The 15469-nt window shown below is 34.6% G+C and overlaps 2 protein-coding genes across 4 annotated transcripts; one reads left to right on the top strand and one right to left on the bottom strand.

Moving 5' to 3' along the window:
- The first annotated feature begins 1127 nt into the window (after positions 1-1127).
- On the top strand, positions 1128-3203 carry LOC133669476 (NAC domain-containing protein 71-like). 3 transcript variants are annotated; one of them, XM_062089640.1, is made up of 7 exons: positions 1128-1502; positions 1592-1621; positions 1761-1952; positions 2043-2305; positions 2429-2546; positions 2632-2732; positions 2800-3203. In XM_062089640.1, exons 3-7 carry the CDS (start codon positions 1784-1786, stop codon positions 2983-2985), a joined length of 837 nt encoding a protein of 278 aa, XP_061945624.1. In that variant the 5' UTR covers positions 1128-1502; positions 1592-1621; positions 1761-1783; the 3' UTR covers positions 2986-3203. The 3 variants fall into 3 exon arrangements, with proteins under 3 accessions (XP_061945624.1, XP_061945623.1, XP_061945622.1); XM_062089639.1 differs by lacking the exon at positions 1592-1621; XM_062089638.1 differs by having other exon boundaries at positions 1129-1621.
- Positions 3204-4915: 1712 nt separating this feature from the next.
- Positions 4916-14364, bottom strand: LOC133670119 (protein TORMOZ EMBRYO DEFECTIVE-like). Its single transcript, XM_062090585.1, has 14 exons — positions 13941-14364; positions 13626-13808; positions 12436-12585; positions 10653-10870; positions 10216-10501; positions 9669-9803; positions 9345-9463; positions 8506-8662; positions 8173-8419; positions 8005-8081; positions 6741-6860; positions 6405-6535; positions 6145-6319; positions 4916-5547 (listed from the first exon to the last, which is right to left on the bottom strand). Exons 1-14 carry the CDS (start codon positions 14238-14240, stop codon positions 5239-5241), a joined length of 2607 nt encoding a protein of 868 aa, XP_061946569.1. The 5' UTR covers positions 14241-14364; the 3' UTR covers positions 4916-5238.
- Positions 14365-15469: the final 1105 nt, after the last annotated feature.

Genomic DNA, 15469 nt, shown 5'->3' with positions numbered 1-15469 from the left:
GCTAATGACAAAAAATGATTTGGATGTAATGGATATACTTAAAGTAAATTAATGTAATGAAGTTGGGTATTTTGGTTAAATGAGTTTTTTTATAGTGAATCTTGAACGTTTGAAAAAAATAAATACATAAACATAAAAAAAAATAAAGTTGAAATTGCAAAAATTTCAAAATTAAAAGTGAAACTTAACATTCAACATTGAAACTTTATTTTATATTTTTGGATGGATTTTCTTGAGTTTCAATTTTTTTTAATATTTTTCTACAACCACACCTCTGAACTAAACTTTAGTATTATCTTTTTTGTTTTCTCAATTTTTCTTTCTACTCTGCTTTTCTATTGTTAGAGAGTGTCATGCTCGTAAAATATGATGGTGGGAGAAGTTTTGCGAGAGGGAAAGCGGTGTTATTTTTCCTAAGTCGTCACATCATCTTTAATTTTTAATTTTTTTTTTCAAAACTCTAAATTTACACCTGTGTTTTAATTATTTTTTATCACAATATTTTTAATTTAATAAATTAATCTTTGTATTCTTTTAATTCATTCAATTAATCCTTCTGTTTTTTTAAAATGTTGTTCACTTATATATTAAAATAATATATTTTTTTATTTTTTAAAAATTATATTGGATATTAACTCATCAAAATGATCTAAAAATATCAAAAATATATTAATTTCAAGTAAAGAAAAAAAATTTAAATTTTAAAATCATATATTGTTCTTTTAAAAAATAATATATTTGATGATATAAGCTTTACACGAATATATTTTTCTAAAAAAATTTAAATTTTAAAATCATATATTTTTCTAAAATAATTTATTTGATGATATAAGCTCTACACGAATATAAAAAATAATATATTAATTGTTAATAATATCATAATTTTTATAATAGAATTGAGACTTGATAGAAATAGTTATTTGATTAAATAGATAAATTTAGAGATCACAGGTACCAGTTGATCGTAATAAAAAAAAACAAAAACTTCAAGAATTCATTGACCAAATTAAAAACACAGAGATAAAAATAAATATAAAGATAAATTTAAGAGTTTTGCCAAAATCATGTATTGTTCTTTTAATCAAATATTTGTTTAAAACAATCTCTGCCGTTACAAATACAATAACAAAAAAGATGAAGTTAGATCCTTTGCAAAAATCCCAAACTCTAAAGTAAATTTTAGTATTGTATCTCTTCTTCCTCTCAAATTTTCTCTCCACTCAGCTTTCTCCCTCGTAGTGAAGGTGATACTGGATCGGGATTGTGTGAGAACGTTCTGGAATGCATGGAAAAAGAAGATAGCGGGCCCTACAAAACTTGTAGAGAAATTCTGGGGGATGGAAGGTAGTGTTATTATTTCAAAGTCCCTTGCGTCTGTCATCTTTAATTCGGGAATGGAATCTTGACTCGTGACTCAACGCGGTCTGGGCAGCACTGTTGCCGCCCCCCTCTATATAAATGTGCTTCATCTGCTCCTCTGGTGCCACGGCCGCTCACACCAGGTAAGCCACTTTTTATATCTAAAAAAACCCTGTGCTCTCGGCCTCTCTTCAATTTAAAGCTTCATCTCCATTTACGATTCCTGTTTTAGGAAGAGGAATGAAAGGATTGCTTCTAACGTGTGAGTTTATATCTCTTACTTTGCTATTATGAAGTTGCTAGAGAGAGCTGCTGTTTTTCCCCCCTTTCCATCTTGCACTTGTAGCATATTGTGATTACTTGTTGTTGTTCGTTAATTTTGTGCTAAATATCTCTTGAAGGCATGAATATTTAGCGGTAAAAGATGACAAGCAAGGAAACATGTTTAGCATCTGACGTTGGAGATAGATTTAGTCCGACCAACGAAGAAATAATAAATCATTTTCTAAGATACAAGTTACTTGGAAATGATCACCTAGTCAGCAAAATCCCCCAGCTTGATATCTACCAGTTTGATCCCTGGGATTTACCCTGTAAGCAGATGGACACTCTTAAATATTTGTCTTTCTTCCTGCTATGAACATTTTGTGAACTTAATTTGTACGTTTAAATGATTTTTGCAGGGATAAATTCAAAAGATCGAGAAGGGTATTTCTTTTCTCCTCTCCATGCTAAGAACTCCTACACAAATAACGGGAGAATCAATAGGTCAACAAATACGGGTTCATGGCAAGCTAAAGGAAGGGATTGTAAAGTAACATCTGAACTTAATGGGGAAGTGATTGGAACAAAAAAGATTTTTGTTCATTCCTGTATCAAGGATGGATTCAAGTATGTGATGCACGAGTTCAGTGCAAGTTTCAATTTACCTAATTGCCGGGACCTGGTACGTATATAGAGTGTGTGTGTGTGTGTGTAAGAGACGCAGCATATTCTTATCAATCATACGATTTTTTTTTTTGTTGTGTTTTTCTAATATAAATCCTATTTACCCATCCAACTTTTGTAGACAGCTCTGGTTCTCTGTAAAGTAATGATGAAGACGCTAGACAAGAAGACCGAAGGATCATATAAGAAGGTTAAAGAGACAGAGGAGGAGGCTAGTAGTCCTCCAGCATCTGATAAAGGTTCTGGTTTTGAAAATTGTATTAGAGTGATCTTTCAACCTATAATAACATCTGTTCTAATATCATCTTAAAAATCGATGTGCAGATCAGCAGACTGACAATTTAATCTGTGATGATGGTGGAACAAATTGCTTAGCAGCTTCTGCTTCTGCGAACCATGTTGTAGAATTTACATTACCAGAAGTGGTGAGACTCGATAGCTGAGTCTTTTAATGTCTATCTAAGCCTGATGCTTTCTTTATTCCCTCTACAGGTGGACCTTGAAATACCACCACATCTGCAGTTGTTCCCCGGTTATGATCAGCAGGATTATAACCATGGATTCACATATTATGACCAGCTACTGATTCTTACAGGGCAACTACACACTGACAATGGCCCAGGAACTTCCAGTACTGAGGAAGATCTGTTCAACGGGCTCGGACCTCTCTGGCCTTGACCAGTCCGTGTAAACAGTTTCTTATCAATGCTCTGTACTGATAGGAAACATAAGCTAGAAACTAGAAAGTACGAAACAAACTACCTTTTCCCCCGAGTTGATTTGATCACTGGGAGTAATATTTACACCAGCAATCAGCAACTGTTTATGTAACTCTCATGACTCTGTAATTTTTATCTCTAGCTGTCTGTAATGTTTAAGCCTATGGATTTCTGCAAGGATGTTGCACCTCTGTATTATGATTTCTGAGTTTTAAGGATTGAAAGTGTTCAGGCATCGAGAATAGAGAGCAGCTGTCCCCTTGATGCTTAAATGGATGAAACAGGATATCATAATATGTGTAGATCATACAGGTAGAATTTGAACCGTAAAATAACTGGAGTTAACGACAAAAGAGCAAGCTTTCTTTCTGACCGCATCCATCAATAGCATTGTACAGTTCGGCCATTAGAAATATGAGCATTTCTCAGCAACCAATGTATAGTAAGTTCAACTACTGCCAGAGCACTGAGCAAGCATGCGTCACTGAACTTGATGAACACTGATTTGGGTATTCTTGCCATTCTGTAAGAAATGGATCTTAATTTTCCATGTCCCAGAAGATGAGGACATGTTAGCAATCAACACAGTAGGTGAAGAAACTATATGGATCTGTTTATACCAAAAACAATTACCCACTTTTTTTCTTTCTTTTTTTTCAACGGCCAGATCTCTCTCTCTCTCTCTCTCTCTCTCTCTCTCTCTCTCTCTCTCAACAGTTCTGATCTTATTGCTTTAGAGCGAAGATAAAGTAGAAAAATAAGGTGGGGGGAATTGAAGGTTGCCTTCTCTCAAGTTGACATTCACTCTTAATTTTATCATCATCATCATTTTCAAGAACATCTTATTTTTTATTTCTTAAAAAATAATTTTCATATTTCAATACCGTTCTAAAAAGTTTGGTCCAATCAATTTATTAACATCAAACATACTATATAGACATGTAATTGACGCGGGACAACAAGCAAAAGAATTAAAGCCGGGAAAAGAAAGAAGCCTAGAGGAAGAAGAGGAGAAGAAAAAAGCCAAAGAAGAAAAGAGAGGAAAGTAGGGAGATGCAAAATCTACAAATTTCATTAAACATCAATAGTTCTTTAACATTTAGAAAGGTAGGGTATTTATACTAAAACTCTAACTAGAATAAACGATTGGGCTTATGGCCCATTAAATAAAATATCCAACAATAATTAAATCAAATCCACAAATAAAACCAAATTCATAAACCTTAACTAAAAATTCATATAAATTAAGCCCAAAAACATAAGCTAAAGTCCAATTTCTCAATGGTTTGGGCTATCCTCCATCGTTTATAATTATATACGCGCGTAACCAATGTTTCTGGTTCGGTGTCATATTACTTATATTGATGTATTAACTTATTCATATAAAAATAACAAGTATTAGTTTGATGCATATAAATTTATAATTAAATTTTGATAAGGCCTTTAAATATAAGTTAGTCTCTAATTATTTTTATTTTCATGTAAATTAACAACTCTCTCTATAACAATTTTGCATGGATCTTCCAGCTGGCTAGGATTTCATTTAATGAATTATATATGTTGATGTTTTGGATCTTCATTTTAAGTTGACTTGTGTGCGTTATTGTTATTCAAGATTTTACAGTGATGGTGTCAATACGCACTTTGGAAGGATGAAGCTGACACTCCATGAATTGTTCTGGGAATTTCCACTCAAAACATCATGGTGAATTGGATTTGTATTTGGAAGAACAACGCAAGAAATACACTCAAAATAATGAATATTATTTTTCATGCCTTGATGTGTTGTTTTCATTTCTAGTTAGGGCAGCTAGTATATTTTTCATTTTTATTTTTTCTATTGGACTATTTACTATTGTCTAGCAACTTGAGTAAAGTATTGGACTATCTTCTCTACTGAAACATAATATATTTTCAAGTCTAAATTTGAAAGTGAGTTTTGTCACTTCACCAGAGAAGAAAAACTCTCTTACACCACTCACATGGACGAGGGAAGTAGAGTTTTGTCAATTTTGTACAGGTCAAAAAACAACGAGAATCAACACTCTCCGGTAGAAATATTGGTTTTCATACAACGTTTGTTACAGCGAAAGCATTGCGGAATCAAACAAACAGCTTACTTACTTGTACTGTCTTCAGTGAAAGCAAACCCCTACTTGTACGCGAAAACAAACAGATCACAGAGTGCAGTCATATGAATTGTGCTATGCGTCTATGCCTCCAAGGAAATTGGAGAAACGCTTGTGTAAGCAGCACCCTTGACTTTCTTACTTGAACTATCTTTAGATTTGTTTGATTTCCGTTTCTTTGAGGGAGCCTTCTCTTTCAACAATTCTGAAGTCAGCTCTTGCTCTTGATCAGCATCTTTCATTTCTGTTGCATTAGTATCTGGTTCAATAACTGACATTCCATGTAGGGTGTAGTCGAGCAAAAATGTGCTCCTCAAAAGTCTGTCTATCCTGCTTAAATGCCTTTGGGAATATGGGATAAGACCTTCAAGAAGTTCCCCGATGCCTTTTATCTGAACATTGATACCATCACACTGCTAAGTTGAACGTGCATATCTAGAGTTGACAAATTATATAAATGATGTTTGATTAATTTTTTTTTTCTACAAAAGTAAACTAAGAGAATGAATTGCCGAACCCCATGAAATACCAGTAGAATTATCCCTTCAGCAACCAAGAGTGATTAAAAAATTCACATCAACCACCTAATTATGTTCCCATAAGCAAAAAATGTATATTCATGGATTTTGCAACATGCAACAAGCATCAAGAGTATTATTACACACACAAACACAATAAACAAGCTTAGAGGGATCTATTATGAATTATTTATGCTAAGATAATTGTATGTAGTGGACGCCGAAGCAACAAATACTATTAACTAGACTTCAATATTTGGATTGTTCTGTATTCAAAATCTGGTGTATGAGTATCTACACAATGACTAAACTTGTAGTATCTAGAAGCCTGTGATATGCAGCATGCTATGAGCCATCTCTATGTTAAACTGAAACAGTTGACCCATGAGAGATTATTACAGAATCCAGTGAAATGCTTTTTATGCATGTGTTACCATGAACAACTGAAATAAGGATAAGTCAGACAATCACCTCAAGAATCTCTGTTGGAGGAAGGATGTTGAAAACTCCAAACAACACATATTGTGCAACATGACACAACTTTGGCTTTGTATTCCATTCACGAACATATTGAAAAAGTTGATGAATTTCTTCCTTGCCAAGAACATGGAGGGCTTTCTCTATCTGACTGCTACCTTCCTTCTTCCTGCAGGATACTTGAATAAGCTAATGGGATAGCATACAGAAAACACATACAGGCACATATTTATTGATGAAATATCATTTCCAACCTGCAAAGTTCAGCAAACAACTCAAAAAGTTTATTAGGCCTGTGAAGTTCAAATGCTATTTGGATAGCTTTAATGTAGTCAGCATCTAACACAGCATTTTCCAATTCTTGACCTCTTAATACCCCTTCCTCCTGCACATACCCAACAAGTATTATTAATAAACTAAAAAAACAATTCAAATGATATGACATCATTCAGCACCATCCAACACAGTAACTACATTAGGCATTGTACGACCAAGATAATAAAACTTCACGACTTGTAAGGTTCCATAATTCATTCTAGTTTGCTAAGCACAACCAAAAATAGCACACCAACAGAGTTGAACATGTTTACTTCTTTTCGGAAAGCTTCCTCTTTATCTGAAGCAGTTGAATCATACCACAGATTAACAACAGCATCACCACCGCCAGTTGCAAACATTTCTGTCTTTTTTCCAATTGCCAAGGCCCAAACCTACAAATCAAAATCTTACATTAGCAAAGGATGAGCACCACAAAATTAGTGAATGACTACAAAGCCTCTCAACTACATGAGCTGCTTGCACCAGAAAACAGAATTTGTCTGAGTATCTATCCAAAAAATTGGAAGAGGTAAATTTATAAAAGTATAGTTTGGGGAGAGAAAATAGTAAATTTAGTGCCTGTTCTTTGTCAAAATTTCTATTCCTATATTTCAAATTTTTTGTACATGAGTTCATGTACATTTAAAAATCAATCAATCAAGTACATTTACTACAAAAATAACCATGATGTGGCAATGGTCTAAACACTCTTGAGAAAGAGATCTAATCATGCAATAGCCGAATCAGCAACACCTTACCAACCCCTGATGGGGTATTTGGATGCATACAGATTGTCAAGGACCAGGCACAAACGCAGCTTTTCCCATTGACCCATCTAGCTCAGCCCACATCATTACTATTTTGTGTTAGTTTCAATAATCTAAAAGGATCATTCATCAGAGAAATGGTATCAAAGCCATAAGGAGCCTGAATAACTATTTGTCTATTTCTTTAATAAAGATCATCAAAATATAAGCATTATTTTCAGATGCATACTCTATCCTAAACTAACCCTGCTCCCCTCAAACTCTACCCAGGCCACGGCAGACTGATTACAAGTCACAAGAGTACCCTTTTCATTCCTGTCCCCCCTCACTTTTACTTTTGAAAGCAGTCAAGGAAGGATGCCGCATTGCAAAGTTGACCTTTCATGATTTCTAGTACAATGGTAAAACCTGACCTCCCATATTAATGATCATTTAGCACTGTTACTTGGACATACTTCTGCCTTCTATAGAAATCATACTGTATGAGAGCAAATGAAATCTAGGTTAATGCAATAACTGATATCCTCTGCGACCCAACAAATTGATAATCATCCATGCAGCCATGCATAGAAGAAAGTAAACTTCTTGCCCACTTGCATGTAGATCATCAACTCGAGATCATATTTACAGTTGTGCTGTTGTAAGAGCCTAAAAATTCTTCACTACAGTGTTTCAGTTGTTTTACACATCAGTATCCAGAATGATAAATGTAGAAAACGAGAGCTTTAGTTAGAGACAACTGGTTCAGAAAGAAAAAATGATTCATCACCTTGTCCTCATGTTGATCATATGTAGCAGTGCATTCATTTGTTTTGACTGTCCATAGCTTTACCAAACCATCAGCACCTAAAAATATTTATTCAAGCTGATTTAAAATAAGATCACAAACATTTAAAATTTAAAAGAAAAACTAAAGCAGCAGCATAAACTGCATTACCGCACGAAACAAATTGACTTCCACGAGTAAGAAATGATGCTCTTAAAACACTTGATGTGTGCCCTTCAAATGTTTTCAAGCATGACCCATCAGCTATAGCCCACATCTTTATTGTTTTATCACCAGATGCTGTTATAACACATTGATCAACTGGAGAAAACTCTACTGACCATATTCCTCTTTTATGCCCTTTAAGTACAACTACAGATACCAGATCTGGCAGCCTCCACACACAAGCAGTCCGGTCCTGAACAAAAAAATCAGGATTAAACAATTAACGACAGACAATTTATAGAAACTACGTAGAGAAGTAATGGTTTGTAGGCTACTAACTTGTGAACCGCTACAAACCAAACTATCATTTGGTGCAATAGCCAGCGAATTTATATCCTTGTCATGTGCTGCCACCACAGCTTTTGCTTTCAAATTTATAGGCTGGTCTGCATCATCTGAGATACCATCTAAACTCCACACCTTGATGGTACGATCGCTAACCAAAAGCATTATATAGGATATTTAGTGACATTCAAAATAAGAGAAAATATTGACTATTAAGTGTAAACTAAAGATAAAAAGATACTATCCAATTCTATAATGATATTATTTCAAACAGCAGCAGCAGCAGCAGCAAATGGAACAGAAAGGCATATTGAATTATTGTCACATTTAGCGATTTATGAGTAAGCTAAATATCAACATAAGTATTCTTAAAAAGAAAAATCTCAGATTGGCTTAAATAAGGCACAAAGGGGGTAAAACAATAAGAAGATTAAGATGATCAGGGGAAGAAGAAAAAAGAAACATGACAACTAGAGAATCAAACCAAACTCCTATGTGCATCAGTCTTAGGAGAGGAAAAAGGCCAGTATCCATCAAAAGTCCCAATAAATATAACCTATTGAAGACAGCCCTACTTTTCAGCATTTTCACAGAATTGGCTGCTCCATAAACTCAAACCTGCACTGTTGTGGACTTGTGGTTGAGGCTCAAGACCTCTAACATTACACTAGACTGATTTCTCAGACAGAAAGATACATATCATATAGGCAACATGACTTCTCAACACTTAACATTTTCTCATTATCCAATATTGCTGCCACGGAACACAACTGGAGCATCATCTTGTGAAATCCAAATAATGAATAAATAGAATTGCCTGGGAAAGTGCTCACCTGCTACCACTAACAAAGAAATTCTTCCACTTCTTTGAAAATGCAACAGCTCCAACACCTCCCATGTGACCTGTGCCAACACCAATGCAATTTCTGCTCTCTGAATTCCACAACCTTACCTATTCACAGAACAGACTAAGAGATTTAGCATAACTTCAAATGCAAATAGAGACTAAACACAATAACTAACTAGCATGTTATTGTTAAGATCAAATACCAAAGAAAAAGAGACAATTGCGTTAATTATTTTAGTGCATAACAGCAAAGGGAAAATTACAAACAAGCCGTTTACCACAACATTTTGTAGAAAAACAAGAAACTTACACTGTTGTCCTTACTTCCTGTTGCAAGAAGTGGCCTTCCAGAGCTTGATACACAGGTGTCAAGGCATAAAACAATTTCAGTATGACCTGCCAATACATAGGAGCATGACATAGATTCCATGTCATACACTTGAACCTGCATTGTGCAAATTGAGACACATGTTAGGAAGCAGCACTTCAAATAGAATTTCGAATTTATAACATTACAAACAAACCCAAGCACTCTAATTTAGCCAAGATCAGTATACATTGACTATCAAATACCCAGCAGTTTCATGGACATGGGAGTATTAAAAGAAAGGAGAGTAACTATAGAAGAGATGCTTATCAGATCAACATATCAAGAAACATCTATTTCTTTATGGCCAAAAACTAATCCAGTGATCATACTAAATATCTAGCATCTACAAGCAGCAATTGCTAACTACCAATTGTTGTATAAAACTCAAAGCAACCAAACCATATATCCAAGTACACTATATTAATTGCTAGCCTCCAGATATCAGCACATATATGATCAAGGTAACAGAAATTAACTAGCAACTTACCTGTTCAAGATTTGTAGCAACAGCAAGAAACTTTTCCTCCTCTCCCAGAAACCTCATGTCAAGAATCTCTTCATTATACCCAACAAGCCTCTTGTTCAGAATTAACTTGAATTTCTCTTCAGGGTGTCCAAGTAGAGAGTAGAACAGAAAGTGATGATCAACGGTCACACAAAGTAACCCTTGATCTAATGGAAGGATAACAGCAGCAGTGAAGCCTCTCAGAGAATCATCTGTGTCAGAGGAGACAGCAACATCTGAGGACTTCTGTTCATACAAGCTAACCCCACTGTCAAAACAAACAAATAATAAGAATGAACTAATATGGTACATTTCAATCTCAAAAGCACAATTCAAGATAAAACATGCAAATCAGTCCCCAAAGCATCCAGTAGAATAGATTTCACATTAATTAATTAAAAAGCATCTGTATATTTTACCATTCAGAATCCCATATTCGTACAATCCCACGTTCACCAACTGTGACAAAATAAATTGGTGATGACCTGTCTCTCCTCTTCCCACTTTGCTGATTGCATGAACCCAGAAATGAAGCTAACTCAGTCCCTGATTTAACTACACACAAACCTTCCAGCACTTCATAAGTTGGAATAGTCATCTTGCATACATAGTCATGAAGGTCCCACAAGTTTACAACCTAAAATCACAGAGAAATTGGTTTCTGGTTAACAGCTTGCATATGCAAAAAAGCCATTTGCAGATTGAGACCACTGCAGCATACTAAGATAGTGTTTGGTGTGTTGGACAATGATGTACTGGACATGATAATTTTTTGTGAAGTTGTTGGGTGAATCTTTGGACAGTATAATAATCATTTTTTGTCTTGTTCAAGGTTGTTCTAGTGAAGAAATTTGTCCCATAAAAAAAGGTAGGACAAATTCTCTTTACAAGGATTAACCCGGGGTAATCCAGTTCAACATAAGGATAAAATTAACTATTATCATAATTTTAAAGTCCGACTAAGAATTCAACCCGTGGCAAGGCACGAGTCACGGATTGGGTTGACCATTGACTCAGGTCAACATAAGGATAACAATAATTATTATCATTATAATTTTAAAACCTAACTCGGAGGTCGATTCGGAGCAAGGCCCAGGTCACAGGTCGGTTTAACCATTGACCATTGACCTAGGTCAACATAAATATAAAAGTAATTATTATCATAGTTTTAAAACTTAACTCGAAAGTCGACCCGAGGCAAGGCACGACTCATGGGTCAGGTTGACAATTAACCCAAGTCAACGTAAAAATAAAAATGATTATTATCATAGTTTTAAAACCCGACTCGAGAGTTGACCAGAGACAAGGCCCCGGTCGGGTTGACCATTGATCGGGTTAATGTAAGAATAAAAATAATTATTATTATAATTTTAAAACCCGACTTGAAGGTCGACCCGAGGCTAGGCTGAGGTCAGGATGACCGTTGACCCAAGTCAACGTAAGGATAAAAGTAATTATTATCATATTTTTAAAACTCAACTCGAGGATTGATTTGGTGCAGGACCCGGGTCATAAATAGGGTTGATCATTAACCCAAGTCAACACAAGGATTAAAATAATTATTATAATAGTTTTAAAATCCAACTAGGGGATCAATTCGAGGCAAGGCCTAGATCACGGGTCGGGATGATCAACTCAGGTTAACTTGAGACAACAATAGAATAAAAATGAGTATTATCATAGTTTTAAAACTCAACTAGAAGGTCGAAACATAGCAAGGCCTGAGTCACGGGTCAGGAGGGTCAACTTAGGTTGATCTGGGTCACTGGTCAAGAGGGTCAACTTGATTTGACCCAAATTAAAAAAAAATCAAAGCAACCTCGTTTTGAAAAAAAAATCAAAAAAACATCAAAGGATTTTTTACATGTGTTTTATCTCGGGTTGACTGGGTCCCAGGTCGACCCGGATTTTTGACTTGGTGAGGTCGGATCAACCATTCCTCTATTTTTTTAAGCTCGGACTGGTCCAGGCCTTGGGTTGGTTGTGTCCCGTCTAGTGTCTACCGAACACAAATAAAACAAATTGTCTAGTCCAATCCAAAGCACACCAAACACAAGACAAGAAAGTTATTTATCCTGTCTAATCTAGTTCAATTAATATTATCCAACATACCAAGCACTACCTAAATAAACCTAATTCAACATTAAGCAAAGTAAACTTTACATATTTCTTTTGATATTATCAAGATTAGTTAAGTCGTACCTTATCTCTTCCAGCAGTTAGCAATGTCCATCCATCTTCAGACACTGCCATAGACGTAAGTGCTGAGAAATGCCTTTCTAATGTTGCGATACACTTCTTTGCTAGAAGATCCCAAACTCGTACAGTAGCATCAGCACTTCCTGAGAAAAGCTATAAGAAAACAGCCAAAAAGATCAGCTATAACACAAGTAAAAAGTAGCCTCAGTAACTAAATGCATAGAAGCACGCAAAAAACATGTCTTCTTCATAAAGATTAATTCATCCAGCAATCTAAAATCATCCCGTGCTCTAACTATATAGACCATTTGATGTTATTAAAAAAAAAAAACCCACTAATAGTCTTTTTAAGTTAGGAAATGTCACCATGCATGCAGAGAAGACACACATTCATATTGTGGCCATCCAGCAAATATGATTCAAGATCCACTGAAACACATACTGCCTAATCAATTTTATAAAAAGGCCCAGACAAATCTTAAGGAGAATCTGAAAAGAAGCTAAACGAAAATTAGGGTAAAATATCCCATTAAACTACTCAAGAGCCAACTAATTCAGTTTCACACTTGAATATTAATAATTGGTTAACTATGTAGGCATTCGTTAAGATTTGAAGGAAGTTGTTACCTACCTATGTTTTTTCTGTTGTCTTTGCTCTGTTGTTTTTTTGTCAATGACAATATCCCTAAAATTAACAGTGACATGACACAATAACCTAGTTTGCATTGCTCAATATAACTTAAACTCTCCCTCTTTTTCATAGGGTTTTATGCTGAGTTTTTCAATAGCACTTTCAGCAATCCTCCTCTCTTCAAGATAATTTTTGGTAAATCCTCATTCTTTAGTCCTCTGTCTCTACCAAGTGACTGCACACATTTTTTACAGTCTCATGAGGGAACTACAATCCCCAAATCTGATTTTAAGTGAGAAATTGTTTTGTTCTAAAGTTAGCCATAAAAAGGAAAAAGCGATGCATAGTATTAGCAACCTCGAACTTAAATATAAATTCTAGTCTTTAACTTACATATATGTTGTCCAGTTATCATAAATTCAACATTAGACTTGAGACAAGAGGAAGAGCTTAAATCGAGTGCAGACCACACAAGGGGTAGAGGTAAATAAGGAAACAACAACAACAGCAAACATAATTATGACTCGGTAAGAAGTGTTGTCATAAGTTGCATAGAAGTTACCAGAGTTTTATTGGTATCAGGATGGAACATAATGCTAGTCACAACGTCTTTATGCCCCTTAAAGTAATGAGTACAGAAGCCACCATCAACATCCCATACAAGTACTTTCCTATCAGCTCCTGCAGTTGCAAGCAACCCTCCAGAAGCATGGCAAGCCATTGACATCACAGGACCATCATGGCCCTGCCCAATCGCAATAACACATCAACCAACCAAAACAAAACCACTAAAGTAATCACTCATTAATCAATGCAAAATCGATTTCTAAATCTAACCAACTTCGATTAAAACAGCAATAGTCAAAATTAAACATACCTTCCAAGAGCGGATGCATTTGAAAGTGGACAAGTCCCAGACCCTTATAAGCCTGCTGTGCCCGGCAGAAAAAAGAAATCTATCATTGGGGTCAAGAGCTAAGGCGGTTAGACCAGAATCTGTATCAACCTCTATGCTGGCTTTTATTGATGCGTTGGAAGAATCCAAAATCTTGATAGCGTCCCCGTTCGCGCAAGCAATGAAGGAACCATCAGAAGAGACAGCAAAAGGGCCTCCGCTGTAGAATTGCTGCAGAGACGGGACGCACCTGTAGTTTTTCTTTATTTGTAATGACGACATGAGGAGCAGAGTTAGCTTTCTGTGGGTGTTTAAAGAATGAAGAAGAAATTTTTGGTGGAAGGGATAGAGGAGGAGGAAGGAAGGTTTTGTTTGTGCTTGTAAGGGCAAGCCAAAGAGAAAAGTGATGTTAGGGTTTAAGGATGTGGGTTTATTTCTTGGTGGGTCCCGGCATTTTGCAGTTATTTTTAGGGTGGCTACTGGTTGAGATTTCTTCGCATTCATATTATATTTATTATTTCTCAAGTAAAAAAATTATATATTTATAAAATATTTATTATATATAAAATAAAATAGTAAATATATATATAAATTGTGTGTATATAAATATGTATGTAAACCCTCATTTTAAAATCGATAAATCAGTGCTAAAAATAATAAATTTTAATAAAAAAATAATAATTAAGAAGAAAAATTTTCTATAAATTGGAGGAGAACCTTTCGAAATTTAACTTGAATTTCGAATGAAATAAAGTAATGAATTGATTCATGAAATAATAAATGTATATGTAAACCCTCAACTGAAAATCAATAAATCAGTGCTAAAAATAGTAAATTTTAATAAAAAAATAATAATTAAAAAGAAAATTTTCTATGGATAGGGATGAGAACCTTTAGAAATTTAATTTGAATTTTGAATGAAATAAAGTAATGAATTGATATGTGAAATGTTAACTCAATAATGAATCGTGTAAATTCCTTAACCATGTAAAATAATTATCTAAAGGAAGGTTTTTATAAATTGGAGAGAAAAACAACGATACAATAATATTAATAGAGTAGAATTCTAAAAAAAATAATGTATGATTTTATATGCGAAAAATATTGATTGTCGTTATAAGACCCACATACAATCGCACTATTTTAACCAAAAATGATGAAAACTCTAAGCAATTTTTTATAATGGTTATGAATAAGAGTCATCAATAAATTAGTTTAAAAATTATGATGATGTAAGTAAATAAAATGGTAGGTAAAAATTTAGATTTTTTGCGTAAAATTACCTAATGTCTAGTTTTCAGTATCAATCATATTTTTCAATCTGACTATTGGATTGAGTTAAAGTTTTAAAAGTAGTCTCCTGACATGTTATTCTACTTTGGGTTAAATTTTTCAGGTCAATCAGAGTCTTGGAAAGACTTGAAAATGAATGAAAATTGACATTTGGGCAAATGAGAAACATCAAAGACTAATTAGGGGTCAAGTCGTGATTATCAAAAATTCAGGGCAAG

This window comes from Populus nigra, chromosome 12 (assembly GCF_951802175.1).
Source record: "Populus nigra chromosome 12, ddPopNigr1.1, whole genome shotgun sequence".
Classification (NCBI taxonomy): domain Eukaryota; kingdom Viridiplantae; phylum Streptophyta; class Magnoliopsida; order Malpighiales; family Salicaceae; genus Populus; species Populus nigra.
The sequence above is the reverse complement of the archived record's forward strand: the minus strand, read 5'-3'. Positions and strand labels throughout refer to the sequence as shown.

What these genes read in the sequence shown, in the direction of transcription:
- LOC133669476 (XM_062089639.1), top strand. Translation starts at nt 1,784, where the DNA reads ATGACAAGCAAGGAAACATGTTTAGCATCTGACGTTGGAGATAGATTT. An exon ending in TGATCCCTGGGATTTACCCT is followed by an intron (nt 1,953 to 2,042) that starts GTAAGCAGATGG and finishes TGATTTTTGCAG; the next exon opens with GGATAAATTCAAAAGATCGA. An exon ending in TACCTAATTGCCGGGACCTG is followed by an intron (nt 2,306 to 2,428) that starts GTACGTATATAG and finishes CAACTTTTGTAG; the next exon opens with ACAGCTCTGGTTCTCTGTAA.
- LOC133670119 (XM_062090585.1), bottom strand. Translation starts at nt 14,240, where the DNA reads ATGTCGTCATTACAAATAAAGAAAAACTACAGGTGCGTCCCGTCTCTG. An exon ending in AAGTCAATTTGTTTCGTGCG is followed by an intron (nt 8,082 to 8,172) that starts GTAATGCAGTTT and finishes AAATATTTTTAG; the next exon opens with GTGCTGATGGTTTGGTAAAG. An exon ending in TTGTTTGCTGAACTTTGCAG is followed by an intron (nt 6,320 to 6,404) that starts GTTGGAAATGAT and finishes AGTATCCTGCAG; the next exon opens with GAAGAAGGAAGGTAGCAGTC.